General features: G+C 37.6%; 1 protein-coding gene across 1 annotated transcript; it reads right to left on the bottom strand.

Moving 5' to 3' along the window:
- Positions 1-11,017: 11,017 nt before the first annotated feature.
- Positions 11,018-11,977, bottom strand: LOC122482521 (olfactory receptor 151). The gene has a single exon (XM_043578843.1). It carries the CDS (start codon positions 11,975-11,977, stop codon positions 11,018-11,020), a length of 960 nt encoding a protein of 319 aa, XP_043434778.1.
- Between the last annotated feature and the right edge of the window lie 8,045 nt (positions 11,978-20,022).

The raw sequence follows: 20,022 nt of genomic DNA, 5'->3' as shown, positions 1-20,022 counted from the left end.
ACAGAATAGTTTCTCTGCCCTAAAAATCCTGTGTGTCACTTGTCAATCCCTCTCTCCACCAGAGGCTCTGACAACCATTAATCTCTCTACTGTATGCATAGTTTTGCCTTTTCCAGGTTGTCATAGAGTTGGCTTCTTTTACTTAGTATTATGCATTTAAGTTTCTTCCAAGTCTTTTTTTAAAGTTTATTTATTTGAAAAAAAATTTTTAAATGTTTACTTATTTTTGAGAGAGAGAGAGAGAGAGAGAGAGAGAGAGAGAGAGAGAGAGCAATCAGGGGAGGGCAGAGAGAGAGAGAGACACACAGAATCTGAAGCAGGCTCTAGGCTCTGGGTTGTGTGCACAGAGTCCAAATGCGGCTTGAACTAATGAGCCATGAGATCATGACCTGAGCTGAAGTCTGATGCTTAACCGACTGAGCCACCCAGGAGCCCCTTAAGTTTATTTAATTTTGAGAGGAGAGAGAGAGACAGAGAGACAGAGAGACAGAGAGACAGAGAATGAGCGGGTGAGGGGAAGATAGTGAGAGGATCCACGCTGGCAGTAGAGAGCCCAATTCAGGGCTTGAACTCACGAACTGTGAGATCATGACCTGAGCTAGTCAGACGCTTAACTGACTGAGCCACCCAGGTGCCCCATCTTCCAGGTCTTTTCATGATTTGATAGCTCATTACTTTTTAGCACTGAAATATTCCACTGTCTGGATGTACCACAGCGTATTCATCCATTCACAAACTGAAGGACATCTTGGTTGCCTCTAAGTTTTGGCAATTATGAATACAGCTGCAATGAACATCCATCTGTAGGTTTTTTAGCTCCTTTGGTTAAGCACCAAGGAGCACAATCGCTGGATTGTATGGTAAACGTGTGTTTAGTTTTGTGAGAAACTGCTAAACTTCTTCCAAAGTGTCTACACCATTTTCCGTTCCCACTAGCAATGAATAAGAGTTCCTTTACTCTACATCTACCCCACCGTGTGCTATTGTCAGTGTTCTTGATTTACGTCACTCTAATAGGTATGTAGTAGTATCTCAGTGTTTTAACTTGCGTTTCCCTGATGACATATGATGTGGGGCATCTTTTCATATGCTTATTTGCCATCTCTATATCTTCTTTGGTGAGGTGTCTGTTCAGGTCTTTGGCCCATTTTTAAATAAGGTAGTTCTTTTTCTTATTGTGTAGCTTTAAGAGTTTGTGTTTGGACAATAGTCCTTTATCAGATTTATCTTTTACAAATATTTTCTCACAAGTTATCTTTTCAACGTTTATTTATTTTTGGGACAGAGAGAGACAGAGCATGAACGGGGGAGGGGCAGAGAGAGAGAGAGACACAGAATCGGAAACAGGCTCCAGGCTCTGAGCCATCAGCCCAGAGCCTGACGCGGGGCTCGAACTCACGGACCGCGAGATCGTGACCTGGCTGAAGTCGGAACACAAGTTATCTTTTCAAAGTCGGTCATTCCCTGACCTGTTGGCTAACCTAACTATTAATAAATATTAATAAATATTAATAAAACCTCAATTTAGGACGTCATCCTTTACCCTCACTGTCCAAGATCACATTTGGGCTTGTCTACCTCTCAAAGGTTAGACTGAGAAAGAAAAGCTAGATCCTCTCCTTTTCCCCATGTATATCCCTCTTCTTACAGGCTGTTTTTCAGGATCCATTTGTCCCTGCGGTGATTCGCACTGGCAAGTATTTCACTCTCAGAAGAACCCAGTGGAGCATCTCCTTGTTTTTGCAGTAAATGAAAACATCAGAGTTTGGATGAAAGTCAGCCTGATTACAGAGCCTATATGGTTTTCACTGCATGCTGCTGCTGCAAGATTTGTATTTCTCTGACAGTCAGTTTTCATTTTAACCTGCAGCTCATCTAGATTTGTGACCACAAATTTCTAGTCATTGTTATAATTTAACGTTAAAGAGAACATGATTTTTTGAGTCAGTTTAAATATGTGTGTGCATCACTTTTCTACCTGCTACTAACCATGCAGGTTTGATCAAAGTATGTTCATCTTTGTAAACTTCTGTGTATTAATTTGTACAATGCAAACAATACCTGCCTCATATGCCTTTACAAATATAATTTGCATAATACATTGCAATCTTGAAACATAGAGCTAGGCTACAAGATTATTGTTATTTCTCCTTTTAATTTTTCCCTCGATTATATAAGAATATTATCTCATGTGCCATGATACTGATTTTTGATTTTACCCATATTAAGTACAGAAAAGAACCCATTTCATGAATTTCTCAATCCCTCAAGGCCAAAGTAAGGAATATTATTAACAACTGAGATAACTGAGGCTCAATTAGATATTAAGATATTAAGTAGGTTTCAATTTATAATAAATGTAGAAAAATTTCTTTAAAGCTTAACTGATTCCTTTCACCATTCTCTTTAGATATTGAGGTTTCACAATTCTTCTTCCCTAATCAACCCATCAGAAGAAAAGAGGTTGAGTTTAGAGAGTTTGAACCAGAGAAATCTGGAGTGGGGTCAACAAGACCTTCAGAATAGGGTGGGCATGGCTCTGTACTGAAAAAAGGAGAAGGACGTTTAGGACTATGTATTCAATGGTGGGATCTACAGACTGTTTCAATTGCTGGAGTCTAAGAATGTTTCCAGCCAGCCTTATTATGGACGTCCAACTTGACCCCCTGAGATTAGGGGACTGTTGGGCTCTTGTCTGATGAAATGAACCTAAGAATAATGAACTACGAATCCTGTTGAATGGCTGGCACCAAATAAAGTGGCCCACACAGTTTGCCCTTTCTCTAAAGTGAAGTCCACTAGTTGACAAGTCTGGTCCGATGATTGTTCAGTCCACTTGTTACTGTTTCTTAAATACATGAGGACAACTAAAAATCACTTGCTACTTGAGGGATGATTGTATATACAAAAAAAACAAAACAACAAAGAGAAAAAATCATTGGGAAACAGGCTGTTATGTGGCAGTTGCCCTCTCAGTTTGTTCAGTGAAGTAGCCTATGTCAGCTCTAATGGAGAAGCCAAAGAGGTGCCATGTTTGTAGCCATAGTCATGGTAATTACAGCGGGCAAGGAGTTCCTACAGGAAACAGCCTTCTGGGCATGGGATTTGGAGAAACAGGTGGTGAGACAGGAATATAGTGTTCAGGTAGTCATGAATTAGAACAGAGGAGTAGGAAAAGCTTGAGGAGCATTTGTCTTGAAGTCTCTAGAAGCCATTTCTTTATCTCTTTATCTACTTTCCTGAGTTTTTCATCTGTCCTTCTCTCACAAATTGCTTTCATGGTTGGAAACTGCTGGGCCATAATTGTACAGAGCATGACAGGAGCTAGCACTTTGCTGTTTGCCCTAGGTCAGCTAAATGTTCCAGCTCTGTTTCCTGGTCTAAAAGCTCCTTCCTGGGGCATTTGGGTGGTTCAGTCAGTTAAGCATCTGATTCTTGATTTCGGCTCAGGTCATGATCTCATGTTGATGGGAATGCGCCCCACTTGTGCTCTCGCTGATAACATGGATCCTGCTCAGGATTCTCTCTCTCTCTCTCTCTCTCTCTCTGTCCCCTTTCCTGCACTCGTGTTTGTGCTCTCTCTCAAATTTAACAACTAAACATTAAGGGAAAAACTCCTTCCTCTCAAAGGTTCCCCTGGACTCCCAGGCAGATTAACAGTAGGCTGTCTCTGCTGCCCTTGCATTTTGGCATCAGTGAGTGTGTATGGCCTCCTTTCTAGGACAGCTGACATTTTTAGAATTTTTTCTGCCTGAATTTCTGAAACAGAGATGGTCCAGAGGAATGATGTTGCAGGAAGGAAGTGGGTCTTGAAGGAGAGCTTCTGATTTTCCACTGTCATCTTCCAGAAAGGGACAGAGAAGCAAAACTTCTCCCCATTTGTGGTTGAAGAAAGAGGTAGTGGGTAGATTAAGAACCATCCTTGGGAAGCATAGTAACAAACAGGACAGACAGGGAAGAGAATAAAAAAAATCTCAATTTCCACATGCCCCATGTTCTCTTTAATATGGGTTGTGTAATTTCTAAGTTACAATCTAAAATATCTATCTTGAATATAAAAAAATCTATACTGATTATCTATCTATCTATCTATCATCATCCTCATATATTATCAATTTATGTTTATTTATGTTTGTGTGGCTTGGGTTTCTTGAGAGAAACAAAGGGAGGTGGATAGGGAATAGAAATGCCCATTATTCAGCATCCATTTATGACACAGGTATTGTTATGCATTTCACCTAGGTGACACAATCAATATCTCTAGATGTGGGAGTAGAGACCATGAAAGCAAAAAATAGACAAATGGGACTATGTGAAATTTGAAAATTGTTGTGAATGAAAGGACACAATCAATAGAGTCAAAAAACAAACTATAGAATGGGAGAAAATATTTGCAAATTAGATATCTGATAAGCAGGTAGTGTCTCAGAATATATGCAGAACGCCTACAACTCAACAACAATAAAAACAAATAACCTGATTAAAAAATGGGCAAAAGACTTTGCTGTGGACTGAATGTTTGTGTGTCCCCCAAATTCACGTGTTAAAACCTAATCAAGTGTGATTATATTTGCAGGTGGAGCTTTGGGGAAGTGATTAGGTCATGAAGAAACTCTCATAAATGGGATTACTGCTCTTAGAAACCCAAGAGACCCCAGAAAGCTCCTTTGCCCCTTCCACTATGTGAGGTTATAGTGAGATGTTGGCTATCTGTAAACAAGGAAGCAGGCTCCCACCAGACCCCAAATCTCCTAGTGATTTCATCTTGGATTTTCCAGCTTCCAGTATTGTAAGAAATAAACTTCTGTTGTTTATAAGACACCCAATCTGTGGTATTGTGTGATAGGCGCTCAAATGGACTAAGACTTGTATAGATATTTCTCCAAAGATGATATATAAGTGGCCTGCAAGCAAATGAAAAGATGCTCAATATCACTAATTATCAGAAATGCAAGTCAAAACCATGATGAACTATCACCTCATACCCATTAGGATGGCAACTATGAAAGAAAACAGAAAACAAGTGTTGGTAAGGATATTGAAAATGGCAACCCTTGTGCATTATTGGTGAGTTAGTAAAATGGTGAGACTGCTATGGAAAATAGTATGGAGGTTCTTCAAAAAATTAAAAATAGAGCTACCATATGAGCTAGCAATCCCATTTGGGATTTCTATTCTAAAGGAGTTGAAAGTAGGATCTTAAAGAGATATTTGCAGCACTAATTTACTATAGCTAAGAGATGGACGCAACCCAAATGTCCATTGACAATGCATGAGGGAACAAAATGTGGTATGTACATACATAGGAATATTATTCCTCCCTAAAAAGCAAAGAAATACTATCACATGCTACAAAATGGATGAACCTTGAGGATATTATGCTAAGTGAAAGAAGTCTGTTGCAAGAAGACAAATAATGTATGATTCCACTTAAATAAAAATCTAAAGTAGTCAAATTCATAGAAACATAAAGTAAAATCATAGTTACCAGGGGTTGCAAGGAAGAAGAAAAGGGAATTGTTATTTAATGGATATAGTTTCAGATCTGCAAGTTGAAAAAGTCCAGAAATCTGTTTCACAATGCAAATATACTTAACACTCCTGAAATAGTTAAACACTTAAAAACAGTTAAGATGGCAAATTTTTGTTACATGCTTTTTGCCACAATAAAACGTAAACAAAGAATAGCCCTAATAAAGTGTTAAATAAATACGTTGCTACATCTTACCTTGACAAACTACTTTCATAACACTGGAAGGCCAGATTCAAGTTTAGAATCCTGAGAACCTATAAGGTTCCATGCCAAAAGGTGGTAGCACAGGGAAGGCCACGCTGGTTTCCCAGGTGCCTGCCCATGGACCACCCCCTCTCCCTCTCATTCTCACTTTACAATGTGAGGCACCTACACATGTGCAGGTGTAAACACCTATAGTTCACATGCCCAATGGTCATCCACATCCCTTGCATACAGCTCCTGCCTGACCACCCCTGGAAGTGAACATACCAACAGTGTGGTCTGCTGTTGGAAGGATGGACCCAGGTCCTGGAAGCTGAGGAAACTTGCTCCAGGCCAAAGTCTATGTGTGATCTTTCAAGCCTGACCATAGGCAATTATTAGGCTTTTCTTGGCAGTCCTCATGGGGCAAAGCGCTAGCTGGCACCAGCCTCCTGTGGAGAAAAGGAAATACCCAACTCCAGCCCACTCTGGACAACCTATGAATTCAATGACATATTTAAGGAAAAATTATACCAAATCTCTATAATTTATTTTATAAGATAGAGGCATTCTGTGAGGTCATCATTACTCCAATAGTAAAACCAGACAAAGACAGTACAAGAAAAAAACAAACTATAGACCAATATCCCTCGTGAACATAAATGCAAAAATTCTCAATGAAATATTAACAAATAGAATCCAACAATATATGTAAAGAATTATACACTATGACTAGGTGGGATTTATCCCAGTTATGCAAGGATGTCAACGTTCAGAAGTCAGTTAAAGTATTTCATCCATAAGCAGACTGAAGAATAAGAATCACTTGATCCTATCAACAGGTGCAGAAAAAGCACTTGACAAAATCCAACACACATTCCCAAAAAATAAACAAAAAAACCGGTCAGTAAACTGAGAGTAGATTTATTCTCTATTCCTCTAGAACAAGAACTTCCTGTACTTGAAAAAGAACATGTACACAAAACCCACAGGTAATATCATACTTGATGGTAAGAAAGTCTAGTCTCTCCTACTAACATAAGAAACAAGGCAAGGATGTCCCCATTATGAGTGCTTTTCAGGGTAGTAATGGTAGTCCTAGATCATGCAGTAAAACATGAAAAAAGTTATGTAGTTTGAGAAGGAAGAAATAAAACTGTCTTTAATCATAGATGACATAATTGCCTACGCAGAAAATCTGAAAGAATCAACCAAAAATCTCCTGGAACTAAGTAATTATGGCAAGGTGGAAGGATATAAGGTTAACATGTAAAAGTTAATTGCTTTCCTGTATATGAGCAAAGACCAAGTAGAATTTGGGATGAAAAACACAATGATATTTACTTTTGCACTTCTAAAAATGAGATCTATACGAGGAATATACAAAACTCTGATTAAATTAATCAAAGCAGAACTAAATAAATGAAGAGATAATCCATGTTCATGGACAAGAAGACTCAATATTGTCAAGATTTCAGTTTTTCTGGACTTGATCTACAGATTCAATGGAATCCCAATCAAAATCGCAGCAGGTTATTTTGTGCAAACAATATTATTTTACTGATAAAATAATTCTAAAATTTATATGGAGAGGCAAAAGACCTACTCAGAACAGAGGAAGTAGGCCTGACTTGAAAGTTGGAGAACTGACACTACTTCATGTTGTGACTTAGTATAAAGCTGTAGTAATTAATACAGTATGATCCTGGCAGAAAAATAGACAAATCAATGGAACACAATAGAGATCCCAGAAATAAACCCACATAATTGTAGTCAACTGATCTTTGATAAAGTGGTAAAAAAAAACCCTACACACACACACACACACACACATCCCTGAGCAACGATAGTCTTATCAAAAAGTGATGCTGGACATCAACCTGCCAAAAAATGAAGTAGAACTTACATTGCATGCAAAAATAACTCAAAATGGATCAGAAACCCAAATGTAAATATATATGATGTGGGAATAACTTTTTAGGTATAATACCAAAAGAACAATGTATGACAGAAAGAATTGATAAAGCTGGAATTCATTAAAATTAAGTTTAAATAAGTAAATTCAATTTAAATAAATTTAAATTTTCTACTCTGTAGAAAGACACTGTCAAGAGAGTGAAAAGACAAGCCCCAGTCTATAAGAAAATATTTGCAAAAGATGTATCTCATAAAGGACTGTTATCCAAAATATACAAACTTTGGATGGACCTTGAGGGCATTATCCATAGTAAGATAAATTAGAAAGATAAACACCATATGATATAATTTATAGATGGAATCTAAAAAAGACTTCAAACTACAGATAGTAAACTGTGATTACTGAGGGATGGGAGTGGGATGATAGGACAGATGTTAAGGGTACAAACTTGTGATGTGAAGTAAATAAGCCCTAGAGACCTGTGCACTAGGTCTAGTGGATACTGACATCCATGTTGGATTACAACCATCAGAATGCCAAGAGACTAGAACTCAATGATTTCAGAAGCTAAATAGAAATGATAATTATGTAACATGATGGTGGTGCTAATTATCCCTACAGTGGCAATCATACTACATATTATAATACATCGATGTATCAAAATAACATGTTATACACCTTAAGTTTACTTAAAGTTACATGTCAAATATGTTTTTTATTAAAAAAGGAAAAAAAAGAAAAAAAAGGAAAAACAAAAACAAAAAAAACAAACAACAAAAAAAGGAAAGAAATCATCTGATTAGAAAATGGACCAAAGACCTTACCAGACACTTCACCAAAGAAGATATACAAATGGCATATAAGCATATAAAATATATATCATACATAATATGTCATCAGGGAAATGCAACTAAAACAACAATGAAATACCACTACACACCTATAAGCAAAATAATAAACAGTGACAACAAACAGCATGTGATGGTGAAGAATAGGAAATCTTAATTCATTGTTGGTAAGAATGGAACATGGTTCAAACACAGTGTGGTGGTTTCTTACAAAAGTAAACATATTCTTATCATACAATCCAGCAACTGTGCTCCTTGGTACTTCCCCAAAGGAGTTATGTTCATAACTGCCAACACATGGAAGCAAATAAAATGTCCTTCAGTTGGTGAATGGATGAATAAGCTATGGTACATCCGCACAGTGGATTATTATTCTGTGCTAAAAGAAATGAGCTATCAAATCATGAAAAGACATGGAAGAAGGGCACCTGGGTGGCTCAGTCAGTTAAGCATCCAACTCTTGACTCAGCTCAGCTCTTATCTCAGAGTCATGGGTTCAGACCCCGCATTGGGCTCTGCACTGGGCATGAAGCCTACTTAAAAAAAAAGGCATGAAAGAGCTTTAAATGCATATTAATAGTTGAAAGAAGCCAACCCTATGACAATCTGGAAGAGACAGAACTATGGAGACAGTAGATTAATGGTTTCAGGGCTTCTAGGAGAAGGAGGGATGGACAAGTGGAACACAGATGGTTTTAGGGCAGAGAATCTGCTCTGTATAAGACTGTAATGGTCATACATATAATGGATACATGTCATTATACATTTGTCCAAACTCATAAAATGACAACACCTAGAGTTGTAATGTAAACTAGGGACTTTGGGTGGTAATGATGTGTCAATGTAGGTTCATCAGTTGTAAAAAATGTATCACTTTCATAGGGGATGTTGTTAAGGAAGGAGGCTATGTATGCGTGTGGAGCAGACAGTATATGGAAAATTTCTGTACCATCTGCTCAGCTCTGCTGTGCACATAAAACTGCTCTAAAAAATAAAGTCTATTAAAAATAGGGAAAAAAACCTGTGAGCATTTACTTTCTTGTATTAAAATCCTTTCTGTTTGAGAAACTTAGAATTTTACAATTTTCTATGTCTGAAGGATAGATGAGGTCTTGCACAAAAATAATTAAAAATGACAAAAGACTGGTATAATATTTGCCTAAAATAATTATAAAGACAATCATGGTGATCACTGAGTAATGTATAGAATTGTTGAATCAGTACGTCGTGCACCTGAAATTTAACATTGAATGTTATTTATACTTCAATAAAAAAAATTTAAAAACAGAATGTCCATAAATCTTTTGCCATGTCAAACTAATTGCTTAATGTTACCAATTCTTTAACATGAATCACTGATAACTTCAATGAAGTGGGGGAAGATGGGGTGCCTTGGTGGCTCAGTAGATTCAATGTCCAACTTTGGCTCAGGTCAAATGATCTTACCATTCATGGGTTCGAGCCCCACGTAGGGCTCTGTGCTGACAGCTTGGAGCCTGGAGCCTGCTTTGGATTCTATGTCTCTTTCTCTCCCTGCCCCTCCCCCACTTGCGCTCTGTCTCTCTCTCAACAATTTATTTAAAAAATGGGGGAAGACATTTTGCTCCATGGCAACAGGATTTACTGAGTGAAATTGGCAGGTGATGTGAAATGTCAGGTATTTCTGGAGGAGAAAGGACTACAGGAATGTATAATATTCCTTGGCTACTTGGGAGCTATGTGATGATACTTGAAGGAGGGGAAGTTATTTTCCAGAATTTTGAAATGGAAAGGTTTTAATTATGCTAATATCAAAACATTGTGTAGGGAGACTGTCAGCCAAGAGAGAGGGGATAATGAGTTGTGGGTTTGAATCTCGGTGTTAACTGTATCAGGTTTGTGATCTGGAGAGAGTTACTTAATGTCTTTACATCAGTTTCTTCATCTGAGAAAATGAGATAATTAAGTAAAACTTAGTAGATTGGCTAGCATTCCATAAATGTTAGATGTGATGACGATATGATGATGGCGGTAACTGAGTGAAGGGACCACGTAAGCAATCTTGGCAGGAATAAGTAAGTGGTAACCCACATAATGAGAGAGAGAATAGAGGGAACAATCTGGTCTAAAAGAGGTTATTTGCTATTTCTTGATGACTTTCAAATTCATCTCCATTTGTCTTATGCACTTCCAAGTGCAAATTACTATTAGTTTGGGTAATATTTTTTTCTATAGAAGGTGATAAGTCAATGAACAGCTCTCTCTTAGATTCATTGCTGAAAGTTTTAAATTTATGTTATATTGTAATCAAGATAAAGAACAGGTTTACCAGAGGGTGAAGGATAAACAAAATTTTTTTAAATGATCCCAAATGGAAGAAAATATGAACTTGAAATCATAATCAAGCAGAGTAGGACATGAGAGATGTGAGAAGGAGAAAGGAAGGAGGAAAAAAATCAGTGAATAAATCCAATGAATCATGTTGAGAAGTGGTGGTTCTCCATTCACATATGTTTACATTTTTAGAGGGTTTCTCCCCTACATTTCTCCCAATTTTCAACCTGAGGAAGAATGATGACATTTGCATCTGAAGAGTATTCTCCTCAGTGTTTTCTGCACGGCAGCCTTTACCTCCTTATTCCTCAAGCTATAGATCAGGGGGTTCAGCATGGGGATCACCGTGGTGTAGAACACGGAGGCCACATTCTCCTTGGCCACAGAACTGGCCGTGGAGGGTTTTAAGTACATGAATGCAGTAGATCCATAGAACATTCCCACAGCTGCAAGGTGGGAGCTGCAGGTGCTGAAAGCTTTGGATCTTCCCTGTGTGGTGCTGATGTGGAGGATGCTGGAGAGGATGAAGACGTAGGAAACAAGGACTGTTAAGCTGGTGGCTATGATGTTGAATCCAGCCAAAAAGAACACTGTCATCTCAATATGATAGGTGCTAGAGCAGGAGAGCTTTATGAGAGGGAGGATGTCACAGAAGTAATGGCTGATGAGGAGCTCACAGTAGGACAGTTTTAACATCAGGCCAGTCTCTATTGTTGCACCAATAAATCCCATGGCATAGACCACAGACACCAGCAGGGAACACACTTGAGGAGACATGATGACATGGTAGAGCAACGGGCTGCAGATGGCGACATAGCGGTCATAGGCCATCACTGTCAACATGTAACACTCACCAATGACAAACACAAGGAAGAAGTAGAGCTGTGACATGCACCCCGCATAGGAGATGATGTTCTTCTCTGACACAAAGTTCACCAGCATTTTCGGGGTAATGACAGAGGAGTAGCAGAGATCCACAAGGGACAGATTGCTGAGGAAGTAGTACATGGGGGTGTGAAGCTGAGCATTCAGACAAATCAGCGTGAACATGCCCAGGTTCCCTATGATGGTGACCAAGTAGATCCCAAGGAAGAGGAGGAAGAGGGGGAGCTGGAGCTCTGGCCGATTTGTCAATCCCCTGAGAATAAACTCGGTCACTGTAGAGTGATTTTCAGCAGCCATTCCCCTGTGATTGGGAGCCCTGTGGGGATGGGAGAGAAGAGCCCATGAAAGACTATACATGAGTTTTTCTGATGAGGCTAGTCACCAGCATCCATCCTGAGTAATGGTCTTAACGCTTTCTGGGTTGTCTCCTTACTCAATGTTTTCTAGGATTCAAACAATTTTGCCATGCTTTAGAGGACACGAAAATGGCAAAAAAGGGGTTACCCCTAGAGTTTTTACCACTTTTATGTTCCTCAAGTACCGTGGTAATAATTAGAAGTATGTTTTATTTATGGGTTTTGAGGTGAGTTTTGCCCCAGAAAGAGAATTTCGCTTGTCATTGATGAGATCACAAAATATTACCCATAAAATGAAAACATGTTGCTAATTTATCTCAAATCCAGGTAATATGAGATGGTAAAGCTCTACCAATTACTGAGTGATGAAATTCAATCTCCACATTTGAGAAATAAATAGAGTTATTTTATCAATTCCTGTAGTTTAAAAAATAATAGAATACATGTGGAAATATTTTCCAAATATTTAGTTGCTGTATAAGTGTAGATTTTTGTTAAGCAGCTGGAATTTGTCCTAATTTGTCATTGAACTTGAGGTCTTAGGGTACTTAGTTCTGGCTACACACAATAATCACTTTGGGAGCTTTAAAAAATAATGATGTCAGGTTCCTACCTATACTAGTTCTGATTTATTGATCAGAATGCATTTTTTATCATTGAGCTCTACATTTCTGGGAAGGCAGCAAAGTTCAACTACAGAAAGTAAAAAAAAAAAAGTTTTTTTTAAAGTTTTGTGTTTATTGAAACTAGAATAATTTGGGACTCTTAACGGTAGAGAGCAAAACAATTTGTGTGTAAGACGGACACTTTCCCTTCTCCCCCGTTTTGCATAGCCCTAAATCCTTTATCCTTGGTGGTCAGCCCATCCTTGGCCACTTCGTGTATCCTCTAAAATAATGTGTCTTATTGCTTCACCATGTTTCTATTTCTATGTTGTTGATTTCCAAATTACTACTTATTGTTTGTTTTTAGAGTCAACCTATGATTAATGCTGAGAAAATTTTTAGCTGATGGCAATTATATGTAGATGTCCAAGAGGTTTCTTGGAAGGAATCTTGGTATTCCTTCCAAGTCAAAATGGCAGTTTAAAGCCGGTCTGGAGAAGCAACTCCTGTCATGGGGTGTTGCATCATCTTGTGATGAGTTTTCTTCATTTCTCCTTTATATCCAATAAGAAAAAGCAGAGGAAAACATAATTTATAAGAGAAGATAGTATTCTTCTTCTGATAACTTGTTTGCCAGAAGTAATTTGGTTGGCTCTGTTGAGTAATTATCAAGTGGTAAGTGTAAGCCCCTGGAAAATCACTTGCCTCACACTGGCTAAAATTTCCCAAGTTCTAAACAAGATTGATCAATAGATGAAATGATCTTAAAACAACTCTAATCCTTAGTTTTTATGATTTCAACTTATGGGTGAGTAAAAAAAAGTTCTATGTGATTGAAGAAGATATCTATTTGTATATCTGTCTATTTATCTATGTTTTAAATCTGAAGAATTTCACAACATAGTCATAACAAATAGTTAAAAGTTAGCAAGTGGACTTGTATTTCCATACATGAAGGAAAAACTTCTACTTTGTGTTTCACCATAAACAATTAGAAAACCAGACAAGGGATATGAAACTATATTTTCCAGATAGCTGACAACAGGGAGCACTAAATTGATTCCTGAAAGGAGGGAAATAAACAGCATGAGCCAATGATTGTACCAGCTTATCTCCTGTAGGAATTTTCCATTCTATACTCCAGGTGGGGAAAATCCAGAAAGGATAAATATTGTATTTTAAAAATATTTATTTATTTATTTATTTAGTAAGAGTGAGATAGTAAGACAGTGAATGTGGGGGGGGGGGGGCAAAGGGAGAGGGAGAATCTCCATCAGGCTCCATGCTCAGCACAGAGTCTGACGTGGGGCTTGATCTCACAACTGTGAGATCATGACCTGAGTCAAAATTAAGAGTTGGACGCTTAACCAACTGAGCCACCAGAGTGCCCAAATATTGTAAAATCTAGGACAGAAACTAAATAATAAAAAAAGAGCTATAGCTAACAAGCCAATAGTGGAGATAAAATCAAATCATCAACAAAACTTCAATTATTCCAAAAGAAGGCAAGAAGAAAAACAAATGGAATAAATGACAACTGAAAGAAGTAGAAAACCTATAGCAAGGATGAAAGATTTAAACTCAACCTAGTGAGGGGCGCCTGGGTGGCTCAGTCGGTTGAGCATCCGACTTTGGCTCAGGTCATGATCTCACGGTTCGTGAGTTCGAGCCCCGCATTGGGCTCTGTGCTGACAGCTCAGAGTCTGAAGCCTGCTTCAGATTCTGTGTCTTGCTCTCTCTCTGCCCCTCCCCTGCTCATGCTCTGTCTCTCTCTGTCTCAAAAATAAATACAACATAAGAAAAAAAACTCGACCTAGTGATTGAAATAAATGTTAATGGTTTAAATATACCAATTAAAGTGCAGAGATTGTCAGATTGGATAAAGGGCATTACTCAATTGTATGCTTTCCCAAGAAATCCACTTAAAATATAAAGACAAAAACAGCTAAAACTAGAAGGATGGGAAAAGATGTACTGTGAAAACATCGATCAAAAGGAAGTTGGAGTGACTATATCAGCATTAAGCAAAGTAGACTTCAAAGGAAGGATTGTTACTAAAAATAAGGAGGAATATTTCACAATGATAAAGGAATCAATTCATAATACTCCTAAATAAATTCATGTATTAATAGTTTCAAAATACATGAACCAAAACTGACAGAACTGGAAGGAAAAATAGACAAGTCCACTATTAGTTGGAGACTGCAATATTCCTCTTTCATTAATTGATAAAAGTAGTAGAAAAATTAATAAGGACATAGGAAATATCCACAAATTGACATTTTTAGAACACTCCACCAAGAAGTAGCAGAATATCTAATCTTTTAGGTGCACATGGAACATATTTTGAGATAAAAACTATTCCGGGGAATAAAACAAACCATCATACCTTTAAAAGGTTGAAATCATAATGAGTATGTACCCTTCACCACAACAAATACAAACTATAAATAATCTACAGTAAGATATCTGGAAAATCTTTGAATATTCAAAAATTAAAAAGCCTACTTCTAAATAACACACAGGCCAAAAAGAAGTCACACTCTAAGTTACATGTGAACTGAATGAACATGAAGACACAGTAATCAAAATTTTTAAATTCTGCCAAAAAAAATGTTAATAAGGAAACTTGGCATTAAATGATTATTTTAGAACAAAAGGAAATTCTAACATCAGTAATCTATGCTCCCACCTTAATAAACTACTAAAATGATTCAGAATGAAGAAAACCATGTAGATAAGCATGGAATTCAATGCAATAAGGAAACAGACAAACAGTAAAAAGAAATCAGTGAAACTAAAGCTGGTCTTTGAAAATAGGCAAGAGACAGAGAGATGGAATCACACAGCCTATAAAGGAGCAGAAATGAGATGAGGATACTATTATTGGACTCTCAGTGAAAATACTAGAAGATAAGATCTTACTGTCTCTAAGATAGAGGGGACAAGACACAGGAGAGAAGCAAAGGAAACTCTAGGTTGACAGCCATACGTCAGGTCTGGGGAGTGAGTCCAGAAAGGACAGAGGATAGAGGCCTCCAGGAGAGAAATGAAATTGGTAGACTGTCTCAAATATTTGGACATTTGGAATATTATATTAGGGAGTACTTGACACATACTATGGAGCATCTGAAAATATACATTTTTTTAGATGTTTATTTATTTTTGAAGAGAGCAAGACAGAGCATGAGTGGGGGAGGGGCAGAGAGAGAGGGAGACACAGAAGCTGAAGCAGGCTCCAGCCTCTGAGCTGTCAGCACACAGCCCGATATAGGGCTTGAACTCACGAACCTTGAGATCATGACCTGAGCTGAAGTCAGACACTTAACTGACTGAGCCACCCAGGTGCCCCTGGAGCATCTGAAAATACAAAGGAGAGATACCTAGAATTGGTCAATGATTACAATTCCTGGAAAAATTACAAGTAGTACAAATAAAGGAACAATGAAAAGTACAATATTTGATTCTGCAGTGATGGTTCATTCTGCATGATAATAAAGTCTGCACTGCCAGAGTTCTAATACTGTTGACATTAAGCACCGAGGATAAATAATTGTATTATAACTGGGAGAATATGGAAAGGAATTGGGGTGGGGGAGTGTAAGACAAATCTGCATCTAAATAGAAGTTATGCATTCAACAAATACTTATCAATAACTATTGAGTTAGGTCCTATTATAGACTATTAAGAATGTCTAAAATATCATGAAATCCTCAAAGAGAACTGCAAGCATAATAAACAAACACACAGGTAAATACCCAAGGAAACAGATACAAGATTTGAAAGCTGTTTCCTCTGGACAGCAGAGCTGGGCTCAGGGATGCTTGGGGCAATAAGTGTTAGTTTTTATTATTGACCTTTGAGTAGCGTGCATTATTTTTAAAGATAAAAACTGATTAAGGTACTGTGTTCTCTTACATATTTTTATTGGTGGTCTTAAGACAGATCATATTTTTATGTCAAGAAGCACAACTGTGCTCATATATATATTATTTTGAGAGAAAGAGAAAGCGTGAATGGTGGAGAGGGGTAGAGAGGGAGAGAAAGAGAGAGAGCATGTTGCTGGGGGGAAGAGAGATGGGGGAGAGAGAGAGAGAGAGAGAGAGAGAGAGAGAGAGAGAGAGAGAATCTCAAGCAGGCTCCATGCTCTGCACAGAGCCTGATGCGGGGCTCAACGTGGGGCTCCATCCCACGACCCAGGGATCATGACCAGAGTCCGAAATCAAGAGTCTTAAGCTCAACAGACTGAGCCACCCAGGTGCCCTGAATGTTAAAATGTTATATTTGACATTTAATGTGGTAGTTAAAGGTGTAGACTCAGAAGTCAAACAGGACTGGGTTAAATTCCAACTCTGACTTTGACCATGTGATCTTAAGCAAGTTATGTAACCGTGTTACTTGTAAGCATTCTTGTCTGTAGACTGGGAATAATAATAATATGTGCCTCACAGTGCACAGTCCCTAGCATTGTAGCATTGCCTATAATAGGTGGTTAATATCTCTTAGTATTCATTAAAGCATCAGATTATAATATCAAACCATGGCCCTATTGTCCTCATAAAGATGAAATACACAAATAATGAAGGTGCTATCCAAGTGGCATGACCCAGAATGTATATAGGGTATGATATTTATAGACATTTTATCTCTGACATGCATTTCTAAGCTGAAAAAAAATTATATCCTTGCTAATTTAATTTCCTCCTCAAATAGTTACTGACATTGTTGTAAACCTTTTATTGTGTACACATTTCTTTCAGAGACTAGTCTCAGATACTATTCCTAAAAATCCTTAGGAGGATTGGGAATGTATTTAGAAGAGGAATTATTATTCCCACTTTAGTAATAGGGAACTGAAGGGCTGAGATTTTAAGACTTCCTCAAAGTTCACAGAACTTACTAGTGGTGACTTGAAATTAAAAATGCATTCTGCTATCTCTAAATCTGTGCTTTTCCTTCTCCTCTGCTTTGTCGTCTTATAAGTCTGTGAAGCTATGGCTCTAGGCAATATTTTGGCCTCACAGTATTGGGGTTCACTCTTCATTTCTTAGTATGAGGAGAACACAGGAAAAGAAAAGAGGGATGCTACATTATATTATCTGTTTGCCAGGACAGGGGTCCGCAAGTTCAGCCAGATCCAGCCCACTGACTGTATTTGTTGGAAAGTTTCATTGGAACAAAGCCACGCCCATTCCTCTATGCCTTGTTGATGCTGTCTTCCTGTTCAAGTGGCACAGCAGAGTAGTGGCAACAGAGATCCTGTGCACTGCACCGCCTAATATCTATACTATCTGGTCCTTTCTGGAAACGTTTGCCAATCCCTGCTCTAGGAAACTGATACTCAAGAAGTTGCACAATTTACCCAAGGTTATACAATGGTAGAAAGTAGAACTGGTCTAGAACCCAGGATTTGTGACCATCCGTCTGTTGTCCTCCACCATGCCATGCTGTCTTTCTGTGGCACTTCACTTTACTTTTATATTTAAGTAAACTTAATTTAATACATTAAGGCCAAGAAGGGATATTATTGCTATATTACCAGAATCTCTTTTTAAATTACAAAATATATTTGCATTATAAGAAAGTAAACATACAGACAGGCAAAAATAATTATATTCCAACTACCAAGAATCTAAAATTGTAATGCGTATTCTACCAGATCTTTTTTATGCATGTACGCATTTATATACATAGGTATAAATATACATGCATTTTTAAACTCAAAGTTAGCATACCATACATTTTTTAAAAGATCTAATTGGCTTTATTAAATGGTTCATGAATCAGGTAGCATCCCTTCTAGCAAGTAGAGTATATGTTGTTTTATAACCTGTTTTCTCATAGAACATTAAAAGACTTTAACCCACTTGATCAGCAATAGTAATAATATTGTGCTTGTTGTGATATTGAAGATAAGGAAGTCTGCATTATCATAAACTTTATATTTTAAATTACTGGCAGTGAGATAACTTCTTTGTCACTAATAACAGCAAGAATTTTGAACTGTGTTTTAATTTTTTAAAAAGAGATAAATTTCACTTAGATAATGACAATATAGCTAACATAGCTAAGCTATCTAACATATCCCCATCCATCGAATATGACTCTCCTAAAATGATAAGAAACAGAAAATCCACTTTAAATATATCAATACCAGGAATCAAAGTTGGGTATAAAACAGAATGTTGCTATGAGGCAGTGTTTGTTTTTGCCTCTTGATGAGAACACCTTCCAATTATATAGAAAACTGTGGGCAACAGAAATCTAAGTTTTATTCCTGTTATCTTCTAGCTAACATATACATGATCCACGAATTTCTTGATGTTAAAATCTTACCAGTAGTTTTATCAGGTGACCAGTTTTATCAGAAGCGCAGACTTGTTGCTAATGACAACACTGAGAATTACCTAGACAACTCTATTTCCTTTACAAGTGGGGAAAAAGCACTTTGAGAAGGGGGATATATGATTGGAAATAGTATATATATATAAAAAGCTCTGCATTACAAATGCAAATTAATGGAAGATATTTTGTTCACATCTTACATAATTGCTTTAAAATTATAATTGAATGCCTTGGGGTGCCTGGGTGGCTGAGTCGGTTAAGTGTCTGACTTCGGCTCAGGTCATGATCTCACAGATGAGCTCCACATCGGGCTTGGTGCTGACAGCTCAGAGCGTGGAGCCTGCTTTGGATTATGTGTCTCATTCTCTCTCTGCCCTCCCTCACTTGTGTTCTGTCTCTGTCTCTCAGAAATAAATACATGTAAAAAAAATTAAAAAAAATAATTGAATACCTGGCTTGATGAAAACTGCAACACTGTTGGGTGGAAATCTTAGGTGGTACTTTGTTTTCAGCAATTAAGAAGTATCAGAAAACAGAAAGGCACCAGATTTAAATCTATTTCCAGTCAAAGGGGCCAACATATTCATAAAAATGGGTCACTGAGTTGGGGAGTGTTGGGTATATTTTTATATAGGCAGAACCTCTCCTGGGATATGGCCGCTCCAGAGACTTGGTCCTCATTGAAGGCAATTAGTCTTTGGGTTTACACTTTGTACTATGAATGACATCTCCCACGTGTGTTAATTTTTCTTCTGTTGAGGGACTTATCCTGCAGCCTGGGAAGCTTGGTGCCAACTGTCAGCACTGGAACATTTTTAGTTTCATCATCATCATCATCGTTATCACCATGACCACACTGATCATTACCATCAATATTATCCTCATCTTCACTAACATCATCACTTTTGTCCCTGTCACCACCAACATGGTCAGTATTTATCACTAGTTTTTTGTCATTGTGTACCATGAACTGTATTTACATTTTTATTATAAAAGGCTTTATTTCACATCTTTCTACACTGAACATTTCTCCAA

The sequence above is a fragment of the Prionailurus bengalensis genome, chromosome D1, assembly GCF_016509475.1.
Source record: "Prionailurus bengalensis isolate Pbe53 chromosome D1, Fcat_Pben_1.1_paternal_pri, whole genome shotgun sequence".
Taxonomy (NCBI): domain Eukaryota; kingdom Metazoa; phylum Chordata; class Mammalia; order Carnivora; family Felidae; genus Prionailurus; species Prionailurus bengalensis.
The sequence above is the reverse complement of the archived record's forward strand: the minus strand, read 5'-3'. Positions and strand labels throughout refer to the sequence as shown.

Bases quoted from the DNA above. Each gene is read 5' to 3' on its own strand.
- LOC122482521 (XM_043578843.1), bottom strand. From the start codon at position 11,977: ATGGCTGCTGAAAATCACTCTACAGTGACCGAGTTTATTCTCAGGGGA.